Here is a 25,852-nt window from a genome sequence, read left to right on the forward strand (position 1 = left end):
AAATAAAATCTATTTATAAATGCAGAAGGAAAAGGATTTTCTTTCAAAATTAATTACATGTTTCAGTAGGACAGTCTTTAAGGAAATGCAAATCCCACTTGATTCATTGCAGTTGTTCAGAGGAAACAGTTGCAAAGATTTGATTAAGGCCTTTTCTTGATGCTACTTTTTAAACTAAGGCTGTGCTTCAAATTCAAAGAATCACAGACTCCTTGAGGTTAGAGGATAACTCTGACTGTCATCTGGTCTACCTGCCCTGTTCAGCCAGGGCCACTTTGGGCTGGGTGGCCAGGATCCTGTCTAGACGGCTTTTCAATATCTGTTAAGGGAGGGAGATGACAAAATCACTCTAGGGAGCCTGTGCCTATGATTGGTTACCCTTGCAGTGAAAAGCTGTTTGCTGATATTCAGTGGAAACCTCTCGTGTGAACTACAGATAGATTGAATTATTCTACTGAAAGCTGAAGTCACTGACAGGGCACTTAAGTGACAGTAAATGTTGTAAGTACAGGAGTCCTGTAAGAGAAAAAGGCTTGTCCTACAGGAGCATGTTCCTCCTCCCTGAAATTCTAAATTTGCACAAAGTGGAAGTGGATGCAATGCTCAGGTGTATAAGTAATTTCAAGTGTACAGACTTCTCAGTATGTATAGCACTGGGGAACATACATCTCTACACTATCATGCATAAAAATTAGGAAATACGTAGACTGACTGATATGAAATGAGATATTGCTACACCACTTCATGTTTACCTCAAGAAACAATTTGTAAGCTTCCTTCAAGAGTGGTTCAGGGAAAGGCTGGAAAAACCAATCACCCACATACAGCTCTCTTCTATTTCTTAATGTAAGGATTAATAAAGAGCTTGAAATAATGGGGGTTATTTTTAGAGTCATAGAATCATATCCTGAGTTGGAAGGTACCCACAAGGATCATCTAAGTCCAGCTACTGGCCCTGGACTGGACAGTCCCAAGAAGTTGTACAAACTGGGACAACCAAAAAATATTACAGAAACAGCTCCATTATACCCTTTGCTATAAACAGGTGGGTTTGCCTGAAAGTTGTTTGCAGCTCAAGAGTGAGCTACTTGTAAAAACAGACAAGAATTTGAAAATGGCAGAAGCCAGGTGATTTAGAAAAATCACTGGTAAAAAAGGTACATTTTCATGGAAGACCTGTGCCAAAGAAAATTGCCTTTTTTTGCTGAACAGTTTCAAAGCACAGAATCCCTCAATCAGGCTTAATAAAGAAGTCACTGTCTACTGTGCATCACTGTGAGAGCATTAAAACGAAGTAGACTGTCTAAGAATGCAATAAATCATATAGGGTCAGTGCACTAATGAACAGTTCAGGCCCAAAATCTCATTAGCTTGTCTGTAGAAAGAGTAAACTGGTAAAACAGGAAAAGGTCATATGAGAGAAGCTCTTTACTGATACTATCTTAAACTTTTGTTGAAAGGTAGGCTTCAGTTAATTTCAGACCTATTAAAAAAGAAATATTTTGTGATTAGGAACCAGTGAATAAGAGCAGAAAGCCCAAGTGTGTAAAGCCATAAATACCTAAGTCCATAGGTTAACAATCTGTAAAACTGTCAAAAAGCATTGCTTAAGTGATAAAATACACCGCTGTTAACTAGAAGCATGGGTGCTGTTGGCACCAGTCTGTATTCATATATCAGAGGTATCTTTTTAGTTCCTTCGGAAAAGGCAAATCTTTTCTGTTAATAACATTCATTCTTAGATTAAAAGCAGCTGTTTCCTCTGGGTGTTCTCTCACCCAGATTTCTCAGTCAAAAATGAAGATTTCATATCTAATACTTAACAGTTTAAATATTTATGCTAATCTGTATTCCTTGGAATAAATTTTCAGATTGGGATTTTTAAGGAAATGAAGTAAATAGTTTCAAAAGTTGTTAGGAACCCATTTAAAATAAGTCTGGATGATCAGTGTGTTTCCTAAGGAGTTTTTGTGGTTTGAGTTCTCAAAATGATCTTGCTAAAGCAGAGCCAAATTTTTACCAGGAGAATACAAAGCTTTGTATGTATCTATATTCATTTGTTCTTGTGATATTGACCCAATTAGTTAATGCTGTGAGAAAATTTTGGCACAGAGCAATTTCACTGGTATTTTCATGCCTTATAATGAGAATGAGATTAGGCCTTTCTCCCTTTTTTCATTTCAAGCAAGCTGGTTAAAAAAGAAAGTAGTGAACTTGTAATAGTTAAATAGTCACTGTACATATTCGATATTTTTTTTAATGTTAGACTTTTAGCACTTGAAAGCCAAATATTACTGTCTTTTAGTGTTTGGTTTGTTTTCTGGTTTTTTTTTTTGTTTTTTTTTTGTTTGTTTGTTTGTTTGTTTTTTTGAGGGAATGGACTGTAAGTTGAAGTTCATGTTGAAATTAATAAAAAAAATACAGTTAATGGAAATCTGCAGAAACCAGTTCTCAGCTAGTAATTTTGCTGCAAGAAGCAGAAATTGATGGATAAACCAGATGTTTAAGAGTAGCCTGCAGCTAGACAACTGAGCTTAGTTTGTTGATGTCTTTAAAGTTTGCGTGGACACTTGTTCTTCATCACTGCAGTCTGTTTCATATTATCATGATTATTTTACAGCTAAAAATCTTGTAAGGTTTTACAGAAACTCAGGAAGGAAATTTTTTTTTTTTCAAAAATGCTTGATTTTCAGAGCCGTGTCAAGTGATGCTGCAGTGTATTTCAAAAAGGTTTGATGCTATGTAGTGTGTAAGAATCTCTCTTGGTACTCTGAAATGAGTGGTGTTGTTGGTTGGGTTGGGTTTTGTTGCATGGGATTGATTTGGTTGTATATAAGTGGTATACACCCACACAGTCAGGTACAGAGTTTATATTTTGACTGTGTGTCTGTGAGAACTGGAGCTGATGTTGATTTAAGGAGAGCAGATGTTAACGGTGTTGTTCTCAAGCATTCTGTTGCCCAATAGGCATCTCATCGTGAGAAAAGGCAACAAAAGGCAGTAAATCTGCCTGCCTTCTATTATGAAGGGCAACAATAGATTGATTTATGGAGAAAAAGCAACTGTTAGGCTTAGGTAGTGAAAACTGAGTTTTACCAACTGGATATTTCTGCTGTCATTTTTAAAAATAATTTTGTTTTGTCTTAATCATGAGGCAAGGAGAATCAGAAAATGTTGGTTAGCCTGGACAACACATCATGATAACACAGTTGTATAAAATTTAAAGTGTATGCAGGTTTAATTTTCAATACTAGACCATTATTTCCTAATTTGATTTTCACTGTCCTTCTGTATGGCCACTTCTTTTGTGTTCTCCATTAGCATCCCCTCTGCCCACATACCAGATTCATACTTTGTCTCATGTACACAGATGAGTGCAAGGATGTATCATTGAGTCTAGGAATCAGGCAAAACATATATGGAGACATGCAGCCTGGCAGCAGGAAGCAAGACTCTTCAGTGCTGAAGAGTAAAATAGTACAGAATTTTTCAATTAAGTAACTGGACTTCCTCATTAAACTAAAGGAAAATTTACACATTTTAAACAATAGTAGGAAAAAATGTGTAGAACTGTTTGTTAAATAATACACACTGATTTTATTAGCCCTGTTTAAAAATCCAGTTCTTTTGTAATTGGTAAATTCTACATAATTTCTTTTTGTAACCAAGCATACCTTCTGGTTCAATCACATTTACAATCTGCAGAGTTTTGATACATATGAAAAGTGTTAGGAGAATTTCAGTCGCAGCAATAAAGTTTCATTTGAATCCTTATATTAAGACTTATTTTCTAACGGAGATGAAAGAAAACTGTCTGAGGTTTTCTGGCATTTAGTGTGGTCTGCTCAGGTCTTTTGTTTTTCAATTCCACAATGTCATTGCTAATTTGAAAAATGTTGCATCTCCAGTATGACAATGACAGAGATGCCTTAGGTCCATTATAAACTCATTTAGGCTTTCATGTTGTATAATCTTTCAAGCAAGGCTTTGGGAACTTCTTGTTAGACTTTAGCAAAGAACTAGACATGATGTAGTAGTGTGTATGTATGTTGAGTGCAATAGTAATTTCCACGATGTTTGCCTCACTGACACCTGAAGTTAAGGTCTTTGAGTATAATTTGGCCCCACAGTTTCTTTTTCTTGACAGAATGCTTCAGGCAGTAACTAACCGTAAGAGTTTTTCTAGGCAAAAAAATATGTCTCTTAAAATGTTATTTATTTTCTTTTTTTTTTTCTTTTAAGTCTGAACAGCCCAGTCCTGCCAGTTCCAGCTCCAGTTCCAGTTCCAGTTTTACACCATCTCAAAACAACAGACAACAAGGTACCAGTAAAGGAAAAGAAATTGAAAGGAATGTGTGAAATGAAGGGGCCAATAAAAACAGAACTCATGGCATCTCATGACCTCTTTTCTTCTGTGTTTCACTGCCTGAACTAGCCACAGTTTTGATTTAGAGATTTTTCTGCAGGTTGTTTTCAGATGTGGCTGTTAGGGCAAAATAAAAGGAGAGAAAGAAACTGGGAATCTGAGAAAAGGGTGTGAATATTGTTTTGAAGGACTAAATACATGCCAGTCACTTAACAGAGGACGAACCCAAAAGACCTTATGTTTCTTAGTTGTCCTTCTCTGCAGGGTTAGGTAGCATGGCAATTGGCTCCATCTGAAGCCCTGGAAAAGTGTGGTTTCCCATGGGCGGCCAACAGAAACCCTGTTTATGTAGACCCTTTCAAAGGCTCTGAGCATCCCATACTACTGGGAAGTTTTAAGAGCACACAATATTTACTTCAAATACATGGCACGGAAGGATGATGGTTAGACTTAAAGTTTGCATTTTGGTTTTCTGGCTAATAATTTCAGTTTACTTGAAACTCAATAAAGAATGCATTTTTCTTCCTAGACACTTTGCCAAGGCATGTTTTCTGTAAATAAGTTGATATTCATTCTCCATGATCTGTTAAACTACTTAGTTCCTGGTTGGCTTCTTGCCCTGGTTTATAAGATTGTACAACCGATACATTCTTAATGAGTTTTTGTTTTATTCTTTGAATAAGGAGCATTAAAAAATCAGTCTTTGACTAAACAAAATTGTTTGTTTTAGCCATTTATATTCCTGGTAGACTTGATTTAAGGTTATGACAATACATTAGTGCCTCAGGCACTACGCTGACTTGAAATAGATTTGTGCATGATTATGTGATGCATATCTGTCCTAGTGCCTTTCTGTAGGTGAGTGGTACTGATTTTCTGATGTTTTCTGGCAGTGTTATTCCATGTGAAAGAGGGCAAGAGCTGAAATGAACTGTGGTAATGACTGGCTTTAGGCAGTTAATATTTATCTAACAATAAACAGATACACTTCCTGCTGAACCCCCATTTTTGTTCTCACAAAAACCTTAGTGGTGTAAACTGTCCATTACAAGCCAAAAGACTTAGATACTCACTTCTGCATCTGCTATCTTTGCTGGAAAAAAAATTTGTTGAATTAATAGTTTCTTCTGAGCAGATTGGTCCCTTCCATCTTTTCTGGATCATATACAAAACGTATCACATATTGTCTTTCAGTTCTTCTCTAGAATAGATGGGAGATTTGTCCTCCAGTGTGAACAGCTCTGAAGTGCAAATGGTATATGCATCTTCTCTTTTTTGCAGCAGTAAATAGCAGTTTCTGCTTCTTTCTGGGAGTTCCAGAAACCACAATAAAGTAAGCATGTTTATTGTCTAGGCCATGCATTTGTATATCAAAGGTATGGAGCACCAGCACCATGCCATGTTCATGATGAATGTTGTGCTCTGGTCAGAAGCCATGCTTTTCCCTTGGCCTGGAAGTTACGTGCTAGGACTGTTGCTCTTTTTTGGTTGCATTTAGACTCCAAAGCTCACTCAGGCGTCAAAAAAACACAGCATGAACTTTTTCCACCTTTTTGCATAAACAGTGGGCTAACTTGAGGTTCCTCAAGTTCTTCTGTCCTTGGGACTTACTTTGATATTTATCTGCTTCCTTACCAAGAAAACTTGCTCATGGGCAACTCCTAATTTTCAGTTTCTCCTTAACTGATTTGATATCTTAGGAGGCAACAATTTCACAAACCTTTAAAAAGGTTGTTATGGAATTTTAGAATAAGCGTGCAAGAAGCAGAAAATTGCTATCCATGCTAGGAAGAAAAAGACCTAAAAATTAATGCTTTGCTGTTTGGTAGAAAAGTCTGAAAAGTTAGCTAGCAATGTGCTTTTCAGACTCCCAGACATGCTCCTACTCTAAGTGAGAACTTGTTTGAATGACAAGTGGTTCAATGCTCATGTGGCTGTCAGTGATGGATGTATCTGAGGAGTCCAAGTTTCTTTTTATTACTGCTTCTATAAAAGCCTTTTCCCTCCTTCAAGGGTCAGATGGTAAGTTATTCAGTCAGACTACAAGTTGTCATTTGCAACTGAGCATTGTCTTCGTGAGATTCAAACAGGGACAGAAAATGGAGCACAACTCAGCTGCTTCTACATATCAGCTGTGGGTGTATGGACAAGAAGTAGTGCCATACTGTCACCTATACAAATGTCTGGTCAATCAGGAATTTGCCCATGAGGACCATCTGGTTTTCTTTCCTAGGGTGTGAAAACAGAGAAAAAGCTCATTTCTGTGAACTGTCCAAACGGTGTCAATTTACCAAATTTTAGGGCAGCCTTAGTGCTAAATCATTCCAAACAACAGCTTTTTTTTTTGTGCAAGAGGTCACTTGCACAAAACTAGTCAAAATGCTTATGGCCTGAACTTTGCTATGTCTGGAACAGTCCATAAAACTGTCCTCCCCCATGAAGGGAACACTGCCATATTCATTACCCTGTTATGAGTATGGCACTGACTGACAGATGTCTCCCTTTTCTGCTGGCAGTGACCAGGGAGGACACTCCTTGACTCAATTTTCCCATTAGCAAATAGGGAGTTGAAAGTTTCATCTCAGGCTCAATGTATTCATGTTAGTACTGTGTTTCTTGAGCTGAAGGAATTACAACCATAATAGTAATTGCTGTTCTTACAGCCATCACTGGTTCTTTCAACTGCTGCTTCATGTCTAGATGGGTTGTACTTCATAGTTACATGTCTTATGGCACCAGGGCATTTTACTTTCTTCCCTCTTCTAATCTGCTTTTGCCCATTCTTATTTCAGGTAGCTGTAGTGTTACACTTCCCAGATCTATTAAACATACTATTCTTTCTGTAACTGTCTCTTTGAGTAAAAAGAGGGAAAATCAAAACCCAAACTAAGTTTAATGCAGTTTTATGAGCAAGTTAAACTTCGTACCTTCTTGCTAATTCAGGAAAAGTGATAACATGGTGTTGGATGGTATTGATGCACTTCATACTTATCAACATGGGTGAAGTTCTTACTCCACTTGAAATTGACTGAAATAATGGGAACAGCTGAAGGTAAAATACATAAAAACCAAGAAGACAATATGACTGCCTTGTACAGTACAATTTAGTCAGAGCGATTTGTTAGAACCAACGTCTCATACATGGATTAACCTAACAAACGTACTAATACTGATCAATATGTCTCTGTAGATCTTTACTCACATATAATGAGAAAGCAAAAAGTACTAAGCCCCAGCAATACAAAAGCAACATGCTTTTAGTAAGCATACATTTCATGTCAATTTCTCCTGTCATTACAGTATTTTACTTACTTCAGCTATGGTCCAGGGTGCAAATTGTTTTAACACTTGCACATGTGAGTCACTTCATTGTCAAGAGTAAGTCTGTTGAAGCTGACAGAGTTGCTCATGTGAGTAAAGATTCATGAATACATGGACAGGTCCCTGCAGTATAATCCCCCAGTGCATTACTTAGTTTGTTTAATTTTTAAGACTCTTCTCTCTCAACACTGCGTGGGGAAGATAGTTTTTAAAGCTGGGTAAATTGCCCAAAACCTGGGAATTAAACTTTGTTGATTTTTATTGTCTCTGTTGTTTCAGGTCCATTGAGGACTATAATGAAAGATCTGCATTCAGATGATAATGAAGAGGAATCAGATGAAGCAGATGAGAAGGACAATGATTCTGAGTTGGAACAACCTGTAAACACACGAGGAGGAGGCAGGAGTCGCAGGTGAGTGTCTCGTGATTGAAACTGGCCTGCTGACCAAGATATGTAGTGCTTATTAGTAACAAGGTAAGGTCTAATGTTCTCAGAGTGCTGAGTAGCAAATGGGCAGAAAATTCACTCTTTCTAAAGCATCTGCACAAATAAGAGCCCCTTTTAAACACTAACACAACTAGCTTTTCCTGATACAAACCCTTCCTGTACTAATCAATACAGTTATGATGATCCTCATTTGCTTGACTTTACTCAATTTCATGTGATTGTGACTTGAGACAAGGAGTTATAATTACTCTCTGGCCTAAATTAGAGAAAATTGTCCTTCAACTGCTGAATAAGCTATTCTATACATGGTCACAAGACCTCTTTGCTTACCGGTTTTAGATTAAGCTGTTAAATTGAATCCAAATCAATGAAATCTGAATTTCAAGTAAATTCTGCGCTGCATGGAGTAGATAATGCATAAAAATGCATCAGAGGGTAAAGCAAGCATCTGTCAAAGAATTTTTTTAAATTTTTGTTTTTTAAAAGAAGCTTCTGCATCCTTGCTGCAACCTTCAGAAGGCATTCCAAAACTCACCTGGTGTTCAGGCAGCTTGAAGCTCCATCCAAATGATGCTTAAGTTATAGAAGAAACTGGAACTGCGTCTCTCAAACATTCTACATATTAGGTTTATTATTATTATTATTTATTTATTATTAGAGGATTTTCCTGTTAGAGCACAGCACCTGTGTGCCTGGATCAGCTACTGCTTGAATGGGAAGATAACAGGAAAACTTTAATGAATGCAGCTGCTTCCCTGGTGTACTTTAGCAGCTGGAATCAAAGAGAAAAAGACCAAGATGAATAGCTGTTTGAGAACTTGATGTCAGTGATTGTGTAAAGGTTGTCTCCAAGTGTGGAGATTTTGTTTCAGTTTTTTGATGGAACTTTAAGGCTATTGTTTTTCTACTTCATTTTGTCAAAAGTAACTCATGGGTTTTTTCCCAACAAAAAAATATTCCCTGTTGTTCATAAGTAAATGAAGGGTGAAACTGACTAAGAGCTGGGCTTTTTAATGTGACCTCTTCTGAGATGCTAAGTTTTTAAATTTTAATCAGGAAAAGCTGTGTTACTTTTGACAATAAACAAGGAACTTTTCAGTAAAACACATACTCCGGTGGGAAGTACAGCTCTTTGGAAAGCTTTTAGGAGAGCAGAAAAGTATCCCTAAAGAACACCTTCTTTCTTTGACGTAGCTGTGAACTGAGATAGGGAGAAGCAGTTCAATTTTGTAGGTGTTTAACTATTTCTGTAAAGTTAGCTGCTGTTAACTCAGCCAAGTGTAGACAGGCAGCCTCCGTCTTTGTGCTACAAAGCGTTTTTTTCCAGAATATGCAGCCCTGCTCAGATGCCTCTCTTCCATGTGACCTTGATTAACAATAACCTGCTTAGCAAGGGATTGGTCATTGTAAGTCCCTACCTCAAAGTCCAAGGTTGGCACACCTAATTTGACAGCCGTTTGTCTGCAGATGTAATGCTGTGGCTCTTTTTTCTGCAGGATTAGTCTGAGTGATGGCAGCGATAGTGATAGCAGCTCAGCTTCCTCACCGCTGCATCATGATCCAGCACCACCTGTACTGAAAACCAGCAACAGCCAGGTAAAAAATGCAGTTTGACTTTGTATTAGCAGTAGACAGAGTTAACATCAAACTCAAGAGTTTATTAATGCATCTCTTCTCCTCTCTCCCACCAGTGTTCATCTAGAAAGATACAGTATTTTTTTTACTGCAGTAGAAGACACAATAGTTTTTACTTTGCATCAGAGTACTTGTTCTAGATTTGTAAGAGCTAATATGGTTGTTGTTTCTGAGGTAGCAACATAGGGTAGTTTGGTTTATCAAAGAAAAGAAAATAATTACCTAGAGTTGCAAAATACTCCAGACAAATGAGAATTAGCTTTTGGGCAGTACCTCTCCCACAGTAAGTAAGACTCTCAAAATATAAAATTAAGTATACAAATTCACATTCTTTACAAAATGAAATACACCATTTTACAGTTATTTTAAGGAGGCATGATTCATTCCCAGTGTCAATTGCATCATACGTAAAGCTGTTAGGACACATACTTACAGTTGTGATATAGTTAAAATAGTGCCTATGTGCACCAACACAAGTTTGTGGTTTGGAGGGTGAGTCTCATAGGTGGGTCTTTTCTATATCTCTTTTCTATAATTGCTTCAGTTATCTGGCAGATAGTATTTATTTTCCTTTGTTTTTCTTTCAAGATTTCCAGCACAAGCTATAGTACAAACCCCAAATATTATTATTTATGTTAGCTAAGTTCAAATACACTGTGGGCAAAAAACCCTCACAAACTAGGAAGTACTTTGTGCTTCCTAGAGAGAAGGTAATTTCATGTCCAGAAAATTTTCTTATTTTCTACCACTGTAGGCTCTTCTAAGTTGTCTATACAAAAGTTACAAGTTTTTAAGAGATAGCCTTGGGGCCAAAAAGCTGTCTGTAGGGGTGAAGAATGTTGCTGACCACATAAGCACAAGAAAAATAAAAAATCTGTCTATGGCTTGTTGTTTAATGAATACTGATTTCTAAACAGCCAATGCAATTGTTAAGTAATTGTAAGTCTCAATATCAGCAGCCCACTCAGTCACATCTTTTGAGTTCTTTTGCCTGTTGGTGATGTAGTAGGTCTACCTCCACAAGCAGACACTCCAAGTAATAGCTAAAATTATGTCAGCTAAAATACCTTCACATACCTTCTTCAATTTCTTTAAATGAGCCAAATTTTATAATTGAGCTGCAAATTGGAAATTTTGGGAAGCATTGTAAGAATTCAAATTGTGTAGACTATAGCCAGATTTGAAATCTCTTCTTGGTACCTTAGTGCTGCTTGCCAGGATGATCTTTTACTAGGTTCCTTTATAGAACTGAAGACCTAAGACAGAGTTTGTATTTGTATTAGCTTCCTCAGATATGATTAGTGCTGTATCTCATCTATAAAGTGCTTAAGATGTTAAATTTAAACTGCATATCAAGAGCATTGCAAGGAAGCTGCTTTTTAAAATACATTGTGTTCTTGACAAGGTTCTATTTGAAACCAAGAATTTTCTTCCTGTGAAAACAATAAATGCATCTAAAAGGTACTGAATCCATGATTAAAGGTCTAGTTTTTTGTAGGATTGGGTGGGGTTCTTTTTCAAGACAAAAACTTTGCTACTGGCCTACAGCAGTAACCCTAGAAGGTGTTGAAAAGAAGTACTAGAATTATTCTTCAAAAATGTATGTTTTGAATCTGAACATTCATCACTCTTGGCTATCTAAATCAACTAAGGTTAACTCAGATCTGCAGTCACTTTCACTAGATAGGGAAATAGCTGTCTGCCAGCTGTATTCTTAAGAGGCTGGCCAGCCCAGGGAAGACATATGCAATTTAATCATTTGCACCAAGGGAAGAAGCAAGAGAGGACTTGGGGGAAAATGTCAGTAAGGCTTCTAGAGGATTTGTTCTTGCAAACTTTATTTCCTTGTTTTAATTACTGAGTTTTATCCTGTGTTGTGGTTGTTGGGTATGGTTTTGGAGTTAATCATGCTAGTGATGTTAGTCTCACTTAAATGAAATGTGAAACATAGTCTCCCATTATCTGTGATTACTTAGTTTTCTTTTATGCTTTTCAGAAGAACTGGTTATATTCTAGATTAGGAATGATATGGTGATTTTTCCTTTAACTTCAAAAAAGCATTGTTTGTTGAAAAAAACAGAAAGAATAATCAACAGGTTATTTTGCCCCAAATATTTCTGCCTTTAGTTGTAAAAGTTTCAAATCAAGCATGGTGTCTTGTTGCTTGCTGATGTACTCTTCCTGAATCTGTTTCAGTATCAGATGAAGCTTGGCTTGTACGAGTGATAATAAATGGGTGTAAGTGGCATTGAAGGAAGGGTACCATATAAGTGCAGAAGAAATTACTGTCCATCACTTCATTTTTCAGTTATAACTCATATAGTCATTTCAAGGACTGTTTGAAAACCTCTGTTGTCAAAGAAAAGAGATAGTATTGAGGGGGGAAAAAAAGAACAGGAAAAGTACAGTGATAATGTGATGTTTCAAAGGCACTGGAGACACCCTGAGCATCATTTTGTATCTGCCAAATCACCTTTTATCCTCCCAGCATGTAAAAGGTAGGGCGGAAAAAAAAAGGTGTTGAGAAGGCTTTAAGTGATGTAAAATTCCTTATTTTAAGGATTAATAATATTGTTATTACCTCATTCCAGTACTTTTCAGCTTTTTCTGCTGTGTTACTTTTTGTTCTGAAAAGTATGAGTAAGTTACATGGATTCAAGAATGAAGAGCTCAGTTTTGAGTTTGTTTTATTAACAGCAGAATTTTTCCATATTTAGTTGTATCCAGTGATGCATTTAATTTTTACAGGATTTTCTTTCTTTTCCAGATTTTAGAAGTGAAAAGTCCAATAAAGCAAAACAAAACAGATAAACAAATGAAGAATGGGGATTGTGATAAGGTAAATAACAATGAGGTAGCAACAAAATACTCCAGAATATGATACTAGTATAGCAATAAATACTGTACTACTGTAGCAATAAACTGCTCCAGAATATGTGCTTATCAAATGCCAACCTTTGTTACAGAATGAAAATCTTATACATCTTTGCTTTGGATTCCTTTAGGTGCAGATCTTTTTCTATTTTCTTTCTATAATTCTTTTATCTTCTCTCATATTTTGAATTTTTTTTCCTTCTTTTCAATCAGGTGATTTGGCAAATTTCACCAGTTGGGACTCTTGCATCTATTTATTTTGTCTACTGTCCCCCATGAGTTTGTACTGTGCTTCACAGAGGAATGAGATGTAGATGAGAATTCACAGATGTATTCCTAGCCCACAAATCAATCAGGGGAAAAAAGAAAATCTGTTTTCCAGAATCCTTTTTGAAGTCTGTGCAGTAGAAAGTGGCATTGTGATTTAGCATGTTAACTAAAATGACATGAAGCAACTGTCACCATTTAACATGGAGATTGATTTAAATCTGTCTAATGGTTGTGGGCAAGAGCTTTCAATCCTTCTGCGAGTGAACATAACACAATTGCCCACTATGGACAAGTTTCTCTGAAAGCTTGTATTTCGCTGCTATTAGTATCAATTTTGTGATAATATTAGGCAAAAGATGGAAGTTGCAGCATCTAGATTTTTAGTGTCCAGTTTTTTATCTGCAATACCCACGTTTTTAGTGCTGTGATATTTTGGTTTGCATTTTGGTTGCTTAGTCTGCTGAGTGCCATATCTCGTTCTACTTACAAGCAAAAAAAAAAAATTAAAATTGTTTTAAATGGCTCAGGAGCCATTTCTGAAGGAGAAAGTTGATAATAAGGTAAGGAGAGGTAAGACATGTTTGACATCCCAGGAAAGAAGCACTAGACTTTACCTTTGGATTAGTCTTGCTTAGTCTTTCTTTCCCTGTTGACACAAAAGAAATAATTACATGCCTCTAGAGAAAAAGATGGATTTGATATTGAGCCTTTGGGTTTGGTTGTTATGTAGAAAGATAGGATATGTTTTCTAAAGATGCTGTTTTGGCATCCCCAGTCTTACGATGCTTTCTGGCACAGTTCAGATACAGAGATTATCAGCAAATGACCACCTATGAAGATTTCTGTCAACATGAAATATCTTAAAAAAACCACAAAATTTATGTTGTATTAAGCTAGAGAATGCCAGACTATTAATAAAAAATACACCTCAAAGAAGAGTTTGGTCATACCTTAAGTCCAGTGTGCTGTACTCTTAAGAAGGATTTAAAGCTATTAGAGAGCATTCAAAGGAGGTTTGCAAAGATAGGGAAAGGCCTGGAGGGGAAGGTTTATGAGGAGCCACTGAGGTCACTTCGTCTGTCCAGCCTGCAGGAGAGGAGACTGCAGGGAGAGAACTCATTGCCTGAGAGAAGAGCTCCTGAGAGGAAGACAAGGGGCAACACTGATCTCTTCTCCATGGTGATCAGTGACATGACACGAGGGAATGGCCTGAAGCTGAGTCAGGAGAGGTTGGATATTGGAAAAAGGTTCTTCACCCAGAGGGTGGCCAGGCCCCAGAATGGGCTCCCCAGCAAACTGGTCATAGCACCAGCCTGACAGAGTTCAAGAAGCTCAGAGAATGGACAATGCTCTCAGGCACATGCTCTAACCCTTGGCACTGTCCTGTGCAGAGCCAGGAGCTGGACTCAGTGATCCCTCTGGGTCTCGTCCAGCTCAGGATATTATGATTCCAAGATGTAAAATAAGATTTCTATTTCTACTGGTTTTGAAGAAATCTGAAGTTTATGAATTACATTGCTACGACTTAATTAACAAGTTGTTTATGGGGGGGGAATTTGTTTCTAGGCATATCTTGAGGAACTAGTAGAGCTCCACAGAAGATTAATGACATTGAGAGAGAGACATGTACTGCAGCAGGTGAGAAGCATTCTCATGCACTATCACAGTGCGCTCATTGAAATTCTGAAGTCACATCTATTTCTTTTTTGCTTTCATTTAAAACTCTTTAATCAATTGTTATCGGTTAAAAATTTGGTTATCAATTTTAATAGCCTTCAAGCCTGTATAGTCCATAGAAGTCCATTACCTGTTGCACTGCAGTTTTGGGAATTTTTGCACTTAATATTAAGTGTGTAACTGTGTTGTCTCTCTAAATGACAATTTTTTTTTAAATGCCTAAGATATATTTGTCACCAGTTTGTTATGTTTCTTAAAATACTGTATAAATAATTTTGAAAGCAGGATGGGAGAATGGATGTAGCTGTGCACTGTGACTTGATAAAAATCTTGTCTCAGAAACAATTGAAATGGGTTTTTTCCCATGGGAAGCAGAAAACATAAAATTCAATGCAAAGTCTACTTTGAAGAAAAACATAATGTATTCCTTCTGAATCTTCTGAAGTCTTAGAATGAGTAAAATATGAAAGTATCAAAACCAAAAAGGCTGTAAATTTATTGAAAGGTTATGCAATGGTAAGAGCAAAGAAAGTATGCTTGGGTTCGGGTTGTATTGTCAAGTACTGGATTGGGTTGAAAATTGTGAAGATTAAACAGTAAGCTCTGTCAACAAAGTATATGCAATTGCAGCACAGATGGTTTTATTATATTTCAGAGATGTTGTAAAGAGGAAAATTTTTGCCACCTCTGAAAGATTGTAATCACTTGTCAAATTTTTCAACTAAGCATGTTAACAATATTTTGCAAGTTCCAGCATTAACTGCTTTTTTAATTCAGTCTCCATATTGTGAGTAAAGATGAGAAAACTATTGAGAGATCATTGAAAAGGAAAATCTTGGTTAAGGATATTCTTAATTAAAGATGAGTTTTGGTAGCTTTGCCAGATTTTGTCTCATAACACACAATGATGCATATTGGTTACCCTTCATATTTAATGTACTGCTGCCTCCCAAGTTTCCTTTTCCCACAAAGGGAACCAAAGCATACTTTCAGAATGATATAAGAGCCAAATTTTTATCTACATAGGGAAATAATCAGGAGGCTAAGATATTAGGAATTGCAACACCCTATCCCCTTCACATTGTTCATTGATTCTTAAAGAGTTCACATTAAAGTTGAATTTGGAAAAGATGCTGTGTTATTAAAATTCCCACCTTGTCTTTGCTTCCTGAGCACTCACTTCCCCAGTTATCCAAGGCATAGCTTCCAAATGGTATCGCTTCTGATTCACATCAGTGGCCAGTACTGCTGTTACCAGTGCAGAGCTGAGCCACTGCCCCAGCCTGGGCAGTCAGGCCATGAACTCAGCTTTCACTGGGGCTGTTTGGGCAGCCTTCAGACCACAGGGCTTACATGGCTTCATGTAGAATTTTGGAAAAGAAAATCAACTTCAAAACATTTTGTGCAGAGCAAATATAAAAACAAGCAAGAAACCTTTTTTTCCCCATGATGGTGGTGTTTTAGAGGTTTTGAAATCCTGACAGGATAAGCCTGGAGTAGCCAGATCTGACTCCACAACTGAGTCTGCTCTGAGCAGGGGCTGGGACTAGCAAAATCCTTTCCAATTGGAATAATTTGGCCATCCTAAGAAATACTTTCAAAGTAAGTAAACTGCTTCAAGTCAAATGCCTCATTGTCTTTCTAACTGGCAGCATTTATTTGGTGATGAAGAATTATTTGTCTTTGTTAGAAAAATAATGGATTTTTCCACTAAATTGTGTTCATTCTAATATTAGAGTGTTGTTATAGTAAGCTTTATGGGAGCTTACTAATACAGGAAAAAGTCATGTGAAAAGAAACATAACTGAGCTGAAAATGTAGAGTATCCTAGTCTGAGTAAATGAAAAGGAGCAGTATACTCTTGTGCATTTTAAACTAAACTTTTTTTTTCTCTTGAGACAATTTGTCAAACCAGAGAAAGCATTCATTCACGAACTTTGCCTCACAACTTGCATTAGGAGTGAGGCATTTTAATGCTGTAATCCATGATTACTTATACATTATTATTTACATTATGAAAGTTTGGTTCATGTAGAACTGGTGTTGCCTTCCTGGGGGAATTTGTTCTTGCAGATTGTTTCCCATGTTTCAGAGTGTTTCCAGGCTGTTGGTACAGCCCCAGTGAAAGTTGGATTTATGGCCAGGCTGTGCAGGCTGGGATAGGGATTCAGTTCTTCTGGGAACACCGTGATACTGGCTACAGAGGTCTACCAGGAGTCAGTGGAAGAGCCAAGTTACTTACCTGTTAGGCTGTCTGCACTAGTGAATGATCTATGATGCTGTAAAAAAAAAAAAACAAAAAAAAACAAACCACAGCTTAATTTTAAAACCTTTAATCCTTTAACATTCTGCAACACATTAATTCATATGATTTTATCCATTTACAGAAATATCTTCCCAATACTGAATGGATAACTTGCAGAGAAACAGTGCTTCTCTACATTAAAAATAATCTGCCATCCCATCTTAAATGTCCTTATGTTTTTCAGCTATGTAGTTAATGTAAAATACTTCCAGTGTGCACAGAAATTCAAAAGATACAGAGCTGAGAAAGTCTCTTGGAATTAATGTGAATCTTCTATACTGAGAAATACATAGAGATTGTAGGAAGTACAAAGGTGAGAACAGCAAGGTGCAAAGCTGCATAATGGGATTGTGGTTACTGCATGAGAAGAGGGATCAAATGCAAAATTATGCAACAGAAAACTGTAGACAGCTGCAAGAGTTTTAGAGGTGTTGGTGTTGAAGTGGAATGGTGATAGAGTCATGTGTTTCTGAATGGCGGCTGTCATCTTTTTAGTTGATGTTAGGGCAGGTAAGTCTCTTGCACAGAGACTTTCAAAGACTGGCAAAAGAACAATGAAGGCATTGATATTGTGTAAAAGCACGAGCTTTTTAAACTTACACTGAGGGACATGAAAAGGATTTTCTTTTTTTAGTTTTTTTTTTTTTTTCCCAATCTCAGTTGTTATCAAGTCCATAGGCATGACAGCAAACAGGAATGCAGCCAAATTGAGAAATGAGAAAAATGTATCTTTGTGAATGTGGCTTTTTCCCAAGAGAGGCATTCTCTTTGAAACACTTTGTTAAAGGAAGCTGAGAAAGAGAGAAGACAGGAGAGATGTGATGCAAGTGCCCAGATACATAATGAAATAATTCGGATGTTAGGTGCTACTTACAAACATATAAGAATTGCCTGAGAGGGAGAAGATATGAGAAGAACATTTGACCAAGAAATCAGTCCTGTGAGCAGTTTTTATATGCATATTGGACCATGGCAAGACAGAAGTTGGTCTGAAATCATATTTACAAAGAAATTCCTCTACTACATCTTTTACTGAGTCTGCAATCAGATGTTAATGCTGCATATCCAATAGATCCAAATTAATTTGTCTGGCTAAAGCAGTGTTTCTAACTCTGCATTTTCAGTGAAGAAAATGTTAGCATGAGTTCATGAAAGGCAGCAACATTACTGGTAACTTTTTATCTTATTTTAAGCCATCAGAAGTCATATCTTCAGCTGGTAAAAAGTCCAAAAGCCAGTGCATTAGGCAGCACAGGCTTAAGGAAGAAATTGTGAGTTTGCAGCATGGCTGAAAACTATGTTGTTCATGTTCTGAAGGTGCTTAACTTCAGATGGCAACTATCTTCTTAGAATTTTCTGCCAGGAGCAGCTTGGAGGTCTGGAAACTATCACATGGCCTAAAACCCTCCATAAATTGAAAAATGACTGTCATTAGTTGCACTTTGGCTTCCTTATACAAACACACTCATTTGCTTGTTTAAAGGCTGATAAATAGTTATACTGTGATGGATAATGATGAAACTGAGCTGGAGAGACATTATGTAAACAGAGATGTAATTTACTGCAGAAAAGAAAAGCTTATACAGCAGGAACAAATGGGATATTTTTGTTCTTTGCAGCCTGAGCTTTTGCAATAAAGCATTTTAATGCTATGTTTTTAATGTTAGAACTGTCAGACTTCCTAGCAACTAATCTCAACCTTTTATTCTTTTTGAAGAATTTCTGAATAGCACAAGGATGTATGTGCTAATACTGTAAGTGATGAATTCCTCATTGACTGGCATACAGGCAGGTGTTTTTCATTGGGCTGTCTGAGTTTATCTTGATGCATTTTTGTACCTCCATTAAAGCCTTTGGGGTTCATTTCAGTCATTTGCCAGGTGCCCAGACATAGTGACTGTATCTCTTGGGGGCTGGATGAGGGATATATTTAAAATGTTTATGTTTCCCTTGACCTAGAGCTTAAAAGCCCAAAGCAGAACTTGATCAATAGAAGTCCTTATCCATTTCTTAAAATATGCAGCACTGTTTAAAAATACATGTGTTAACACTTTCACATAATCTTTGTTTCCAAAATCAAGTATATTGCAGTTGGGGGTTATTAGGGGTAGTATTCTTCCACAGTAATGCAAGGAAGTGATAGACAGAGTTGTTCAATGTAGCTGCATTTTCCTGGCCATTGCTTCTGTAAGCTTCTTGTGCAGCCATTTATTTGTCTCAGTGGACATCAGTGGATATTCAGATAGCAAGCCCAAGATTAGATTCCAAACTTAACAAAAGGAGGCTGGATTGACTACTTACCTTTGTTTCTCTCTTAGACGAGGCTCACGAGAGTGGCAAAATTGAGAATAACTTTAAATATCAAAGTTTGCTTCTAGTATCAATCAGTTTTTTCCCACTAGATTATTTTCTTCCTCATGTCCATTGTAGAACAACAGTAGGGGATGGAAAAGTGTTGCAAGAATCTGTGAATCAACAAATGGGCAAATGAAGTTAGTAATTTTAGATAAAAAATTCCTATATAGAAAAGAAGTTGAAAGCAAGAGGTACAAATTTAAATGATGTGTTAAAAAAAGCAAGATTTTTTCCAGGTACTTTCAGAATTTCAGAGCTGTAAACCAAATTAAACAGATTTTATTTTTATACTTTCCCATCTTTGAAAATAAAGGGTGATTGAAAAGAGAGATTTTTATTGTAACAAGTATTTCCCTTTTATTATTTGATCTTGTATCCATTCTGTTTAATCTGTTCTTGGTTATGTCATTCCATGTCTCAAAATACACATTTCATATTTCATTTATCATTAACATAGTCTTTACTTCTGTCGTCTGTGAAGAAAAAAATATCTGTTTATGTAATGACATGTAGAGTGGAAATCTACAAAATATTAAGTTTAAATTAATTGTTCTTTGTGATGTTGGTTATTCCTAACAGATTTGCCTAATTAAGGTACATTCTGTAACCCATGTATGCATACATCTGTATCTCCTCCAGCTGTGGAAAAGGAATTGCAGTCAGAGTAATAAAGCTCAAAACAATCAAGGAGTATCTCTCAGTAGTGTTTCAATGGAGGTGTATTTGGAAGCCCCAGAACTAAATGGGTTTCAAATTGGAGGTTGCAGACAGGATTTGGAGTGCTGCACGAGGGGTGGTTGGAAGGGCTGAGAAGAGCAGCGTTGTTCTATCAGTCCATGAGCTATCCAGAGGCTACTTCAGGGTGGAGTGCCTTTCTGTATGCCCTTGGCGCGTCTGTCTCTTGGAATGAAACTGCACAAAGAGATGGTACTGTGTTAGCCTTCTCTGACAAATAATGCTTTGGCTTTTCAAGGTGCTCAATGGTGTTTTGGTTTTTTTTTGAGGTAGATATGCATCCTGGAACGTAAAATATCTGGAGTTATTTTTTCAGCAGTTCTGTGTTGAGTATTACCACTCTTCAAAAATACAGACTACAGTTTAAAGACTAAAAATGTCACTGCAGAAAGGCACAAGTTAGGTGTCTACTGTTGATTTCACAGAAATGTAGGATGGTTAAGGTTGGAAGGAATCTCTGGAGGTGACAAGGACATGTAGAGCCAAGTGCCTGGGACTATGTCAAATGACTTTGAAATATCTCCAAGGATGAAGACCCCACAACCTAAGCGATGTTATGACCTTGCTGGGAATCCTTCCATGGTTTATTTGGCTAAAAAAAAAAAAAAGATTTAAATGTGTTACTCAAAAAGTGGCTACTACTGCGTGAACTAACAGTGTGCACATAATAAATATTCCAGACATTTACCTGGGGTTTTTAATTATTTGTTTGAGCTTAAGGGTATAATGTTGCCCATTCCTTCTGGTTTTTTAAACTGAATTAGAAAATAAGCAGATTTTCTTTGAACATTTGAAAAATATATTGTCAATGCTAATGTTTGCAGCAACAGCAGATGGGTATGCTGACATTATGGTTGATGATGATGTAAAAAAAAAAAAACCAAGACATTGCAATCTGGACAATAATGCATGTCAGAAAGGAAGTAAAGAATAAGGAAAATGGTTAAACCTGCAAGTATTGGGGCAATTTGACTCATGTTAGGCCTTTCATATGGTACTTGTTTATACTTACAGTGGGCCTGTAAAACTTCTGGAATTTCCAATTTCATCTTTTCTTTTCTTTCAGATAGTAAATCTTATAGAAGAAACTGGACACTTTCATATCACAAATACAACCTTTGACTTTGATCTCTGTTCACTGGACAAAACCACAGTCCGTAAACTACAGAGTTATCTGGAAACATCTGGAACCTCCTGAGGATTCAGCATATGGCTGTGTCAAAAACTGTTCTTTAAATGATGTATGCAGAATGATGCGACCAAAATGAAAGGGGAAAAAACCAAAAACCTCTTCAGCTTTTATTTTTCCTTAAAGCCAGTCTCTTGATAAGGAAGAGCAAAAGTGACCAGACTCAGAGGACCACTCTTCTCAAGAAGAAAATGCTCTGGAAGAGTTTGCCTGGATAGCCTTGAAAAACAAACACAGAAAAACAAACAAAAATACCTGTTCTTAATGAATGTGTATGATATCATGTATCTCTCTCTGTGGTGTTAAAGTCCACAAGATGAATGCATGTTCAACACACTGCCTTACTACATAACTGATCTATTTATTATTGCATACATGTATCTTAAAGTCAATGAGTCACTGAGTGACACTACCAGATATTGCAAGTAGTGGGGTCCCTTGTGTGCTCCTTTGATGCAGTACTTTCACAAGCCTAGTAACCTTATTCACATTGAGATTCCACTTCTTGCTATCTTTCTTTAGTCAATTAAAACACTACAGTCTTGATTCCACCTCTGCAGTTCTGGGAAACAAGATACAAAAGTGGCGACCAAGCAGTGGTCCTGTATTTCATTTCCTGTCTACCACAGTAGGTTTGACCACAGCAAGTCGGACTGCAGGTCCTTGATTCTATCCACTTATTGATATTAACCATGGTTAAAAAGTGCACCAAGTAGGTTCATATGACTTGCTGTCTAGCCTCAGTGAATAAACCAATAAGACTTTTAACAAAAAATGCTATGTATGTGTTCTGAATCTGGCAACTCTTGCAGTCTACATTTTTGTGTCCATTTAAATGTTGCAAAATTAAGTATATATTAGAGTGAAGGTGTTCTGCAGGAGCTCATGATAAAAGAAAAAGTATTGGTCCTGTCTTTAAAGAACATGTTGTAGAAAATTCTTAATTTGGAGTTATTTATTACTTTGAGTTTCAACACTCTTCTGCTGTGTGTGACTCACTTCTACCATAAGACTTTTTGCATAATATTTTTGTTCGTTCATATAGTATATGATCTGCTTAGTTTGTTTTGGGGATTTTTTTTCTGATTTAGGTTGTTTTTTACAACTGCTAAATTAAAACCCTTTATTTGGAAAGAAAAAATGTTGTTATACAATTAAATAAATACATGAAATAAATACATGTATGATATCATCTGTATGTGTGTTTATATATACATGTGTACCACACCTATGTGTATATATATATATACATACACACATACATGCACATATGCTTTTTAAGCTTTGCAGATTTTGGTATCTGTTTGATAACCTTCTTGTGTTTCCAGAAGAATTTCTTGTCTATGAAAATGAGTATTCTTTCATACTATCCATTATTTCTTGAAATCAGGATCCTTGTTTATGCATGATCGAATGAGAGGGTGTATACTCAGTTTCACATCAATGCTTCATACTCTCATATTGCTGATGGTTTCTTGATGAAATCATTGCCTTTATATGAAAAATTTAAATTCCTAAATGACAAGAGAAAATAATAATTTTAAAAATACTTCTGGATGCAAAGGTTTATTCATGTTTACCAGACTGATAAATGTATCTTGTTGCTAGACAGGCCAGTATGTCATGTGTATGCTTATTATGCCACATGTAGTCTCTATGTGTAGAGCTAAACAGTAGTATCTTTATGACTTACTGTTTAATGTGCACAGTTTGTGCAGCACTGAAAAACTATTGGGGTTATTTCTTATTGAGATGGTAAATCTTAAAACTGTTTCTTTAAGTCCAAAGAAAATTTTACACTTTACTATTTCTGAAAGGGCACGATACATATTGGGTTGGGGGGCTTTTTTCTTATTTAAAAAATGTTGTTTGATCATACTCTGCAGGAAGTCCTCCTTAGGCTTCTGAAGAATAAGTGTACTTTTTCAGTAATGTTATGACTCTTATTGATGATTGGCATGAAGCATACTTGAAGCGTTATGTTGTTCTTTTAAGTCCATGTCTTAATGTGCAATTGGGGAGGGGATGGAGGACTGGGAGTGTAATGTTAACTTTACTATTGACAGAAGGCAGGTGACGATGGGGAAGGGAAAAGGGGTGCATGTAAAGGGGATAAACTTCAATTTTTATTGATTGTTTTATATAAAAGTGTTTGGTAATCTAAAAGCAACCTTAAAAACCTTCAGTCTACAAATGTGTGTTCAACTTTTCTGTCTTCTAGTTATACCAGATGTATATGGAAATTTGTCCACTTAGACTTTTCTAAGTAAGTCTTGTGGTAAAGACTCATTGAGTTTCAGAAGGGGATACTTCTAGTACAACTATTGCACTGTTTTTTTAGAAATGGTGAAATGAATCATTTTACCCTTAAAATACCAGATAAAGCTTTATTGTACACTGAGAACAGGGGTGGAGGAAAGGAGAAACTAGGTGAATAGGCATAAGAGGGAGATGACATCAATCAGTATCAAATCAGCACTGAATTTCATGCAAACTGTGGATGATCCTTAAATTCTTAAATTTTCTGATTCAATGAGAGAGAGAAAATAGACTGTTGGTGTCAATGTGTGTGTTGACTTTTTCACAAAACTCTGATAGAAATAGAATGACTTAAGTTTTGATCTAAATTTTAAAGTTAGCTATTTTCATCTAATTTTGTATATGGAAACAAAATAAATCTATGTTCACCTAATTTCAGACATTCATATTTCTCTTAAAGGAAAAACAATAAGATACCCTTCCAAGTCTTTAACGTCTAGGTGCATTGATCTTTGGGATGGGTTTAAGTGTTTTGGCAACAAATGTTTTGAAGTCTTATTTACCATAAAGCTGTTTGAAACACAGTTATATAAGAGAATTTGGACCAGACAGAGTTTAGCAGTAAGTTCCAATATCTAGAGTAGCTCTCAGCATGAGTCACTGTTACTAGAGCAGTAGTTGTATCCAGTAGCAAAGACAGTTTTCTCACTAGAAACTTTCCTCCTCAGAAAGTGGATGTCCAATTGGGTAGACAATTAAAAAAATATTTAATTTTAAATTTTTTTACAATTTCTAAGCAGCTGAGAGGCTTTACAAAACTTCCAGTGTCATCTAAATTTGAAGGCCATCTTAGTCCATGCTAAAGAAAAAGAACTAGAAAGGAGGAAGGGGCCTCCTTTCCTCCTCTCATACACTGAAGTGAAGAGAGTCTTCCAACGTAAAACTAAATCCGTGCTCAGTCTTCAGCCTTTGGACTGTAAGAAATGGTTGATCATTTCTCTCTCTCTTCATTGGTTTGGTATTTTTAGGAAAAGTCTATGCTTTCAATTTCAGAAACAAAATGCACACAGTACAGTGCATTTGGAGAGCCCAGTATATTTCTAGTAAAGTTTCTTTTAGTCTCTGGGAAGGAAATTACAAGTTCTTGGGTTTTGCCTGGCCCATTGTTCTTCTTTCCCATTCTCACAGTGAAATAAAGTACTTTCACAATCTAGTTTGAGTCCTTGGTCCTTACTTGGTATAATCTTCCTTTCCTAGAAGCTGTACCAGTGTTTTGGGGTCTCTTGAATGACTCATTAGTTCCAAGACCTGTCACTTAGTTTGCAGAATTGATGGGAAAGCTGTAGAATTGCCTGAAGTGAAAACTGCCTCATTCATTTGGTTTTGTTGTATGCATTATCTTACTCCAGACACTGCTCTGGTGGTAGGATGTTTGATTTGTTTGGATACGCCATATCCCATCTTTTACCCCTAGAAGTTTGATGACAAACTATCTTTTAGTAAATTCCTGTTTCAGTCTACAGAGTTTGTTTTGTGTTTGCTCACTGGTCTGTGGTTTGCAGAAATTAAGGATCACGATGAAAATTTTGTCAGTTTTTTTCCCACAGCAGGATCTAGGAGGAACTACAGAAATAAGCAGCAAAATAAAGAGATGTTCCAAAGTTCAACAAGTGTGAGGCATGTGTTTTTATGAACCTCAATAGTTTTGTTAATTGTCAAGCAGTGTACAGTAGAATATAGTGTACATCAGGAAGCTACTCTATACACTGTACGGAGCCTTACTGCTGGGCATAAAAGCCTTACTAACAGATGACAGGGACTAAAACACATATATCGGCAGTGCTTTTGTGCATGCTTGGAAGTTAATCAGTGCATTAATGCTGCTAAACCAATGACATTTACAAGGCTGGCTCTGTGTCTGGACAGATAAATTAACATCAAAGCACACTCACTGTAAGAGCCTCGCATTTGATTGAGCAGCAAGAAATGCTACTGTGACTAGACAGGAAAGAGAAGTATTACTAAAGTGAGAACAAAGCCCTGGGGTGTGGGGTGGAGTGGGGAGAAAGAAAAAAAAAATGTAAAGAAGAGATGCAATGGTTTTTGAGATGAAGAGATGCCTTGGTTTTTACTGTAAAATCTGCAGTTGTTAATGAGTAGAGACAGAGAGAGATGGAGATTGCAACAACATAAAAAAATTTAAGATGTTTTATTGTTTGGGATGCTAATGTCTGTTTCACATTTGCTTCAGTACTTACATTCTATGTTTTACCTCAGCCAGGCTGATTGTACTGCAAAGTGGTAGTCTTGCATTTTTCATTTATTTGAACATTGCCAGTCTTGAAATTTGAGTGAAGTCAAATGTAAGCCTCTGAATGCAGCAGATGTATTTTTATTATCATTCAGTATAATTCTGAC

General features: G+C 36.6%; 1 protein-coding gene across 3 annotated transcripts in view; it reads left to right on the top strand.

Moving 5' to 3' along the window:
• Window positions 1-25,104, top strand: part of MLLT3 (MLLT3 super elongation complex subunit) — a 117,100-nt gene extending 91,996 nt beyond the window's left edge. For all 3 annotated transcript variants that reach the window (XM_038123607.1, XM_038123610.1, XM_038123609.1), the window contains 6 exons: window positions 4,243-4,321; window positions 7,967-8,099; window positions 9,632-9,731; window positions 12,538-12,609; window positions 14,481-14,552; window positions 21,053-25,104. In XM_038123607.1, the coding sequence (XP_037979535.1) occupies window positions 4,243-4,321; window positions 7,967-8,099; window positions 9,632-9,731; window positions 12,538-12,609; window positions 14,481-14,552; window positions 21,053-21,184 (588 nt within the window). In that variant the 3' untranslated portion in view covers window positions 21,185-25,104. The remainder of the gene's footprint in view (window positions 1-4,242; window positions 4,322-7,966; window positions 8,100-9,631; window positions 9,732-12,537; window positions 12,610-14,480; window positions 14,553-21,052) is intronic.
• Window positions 25,105-25,852: the final 748 nt, after the last annotated feature.

This window comes from Motacilla alba, chromosome Z (genome assembly GCF_015832195.1).
Source record: "Motacilla alba alba isolate MOTALB_02 chromosome Z, Motacilla_alba_V1.0_pri, whole genome shotgun sequence".
In the NCBI taxonomy this organism is placed as follows: domain Eukaryota; kingdom Metazoa; phylum Chordata; class Aves; order Passeriformes; family Motacillidae; genus Motacilla; species Motacilla alba.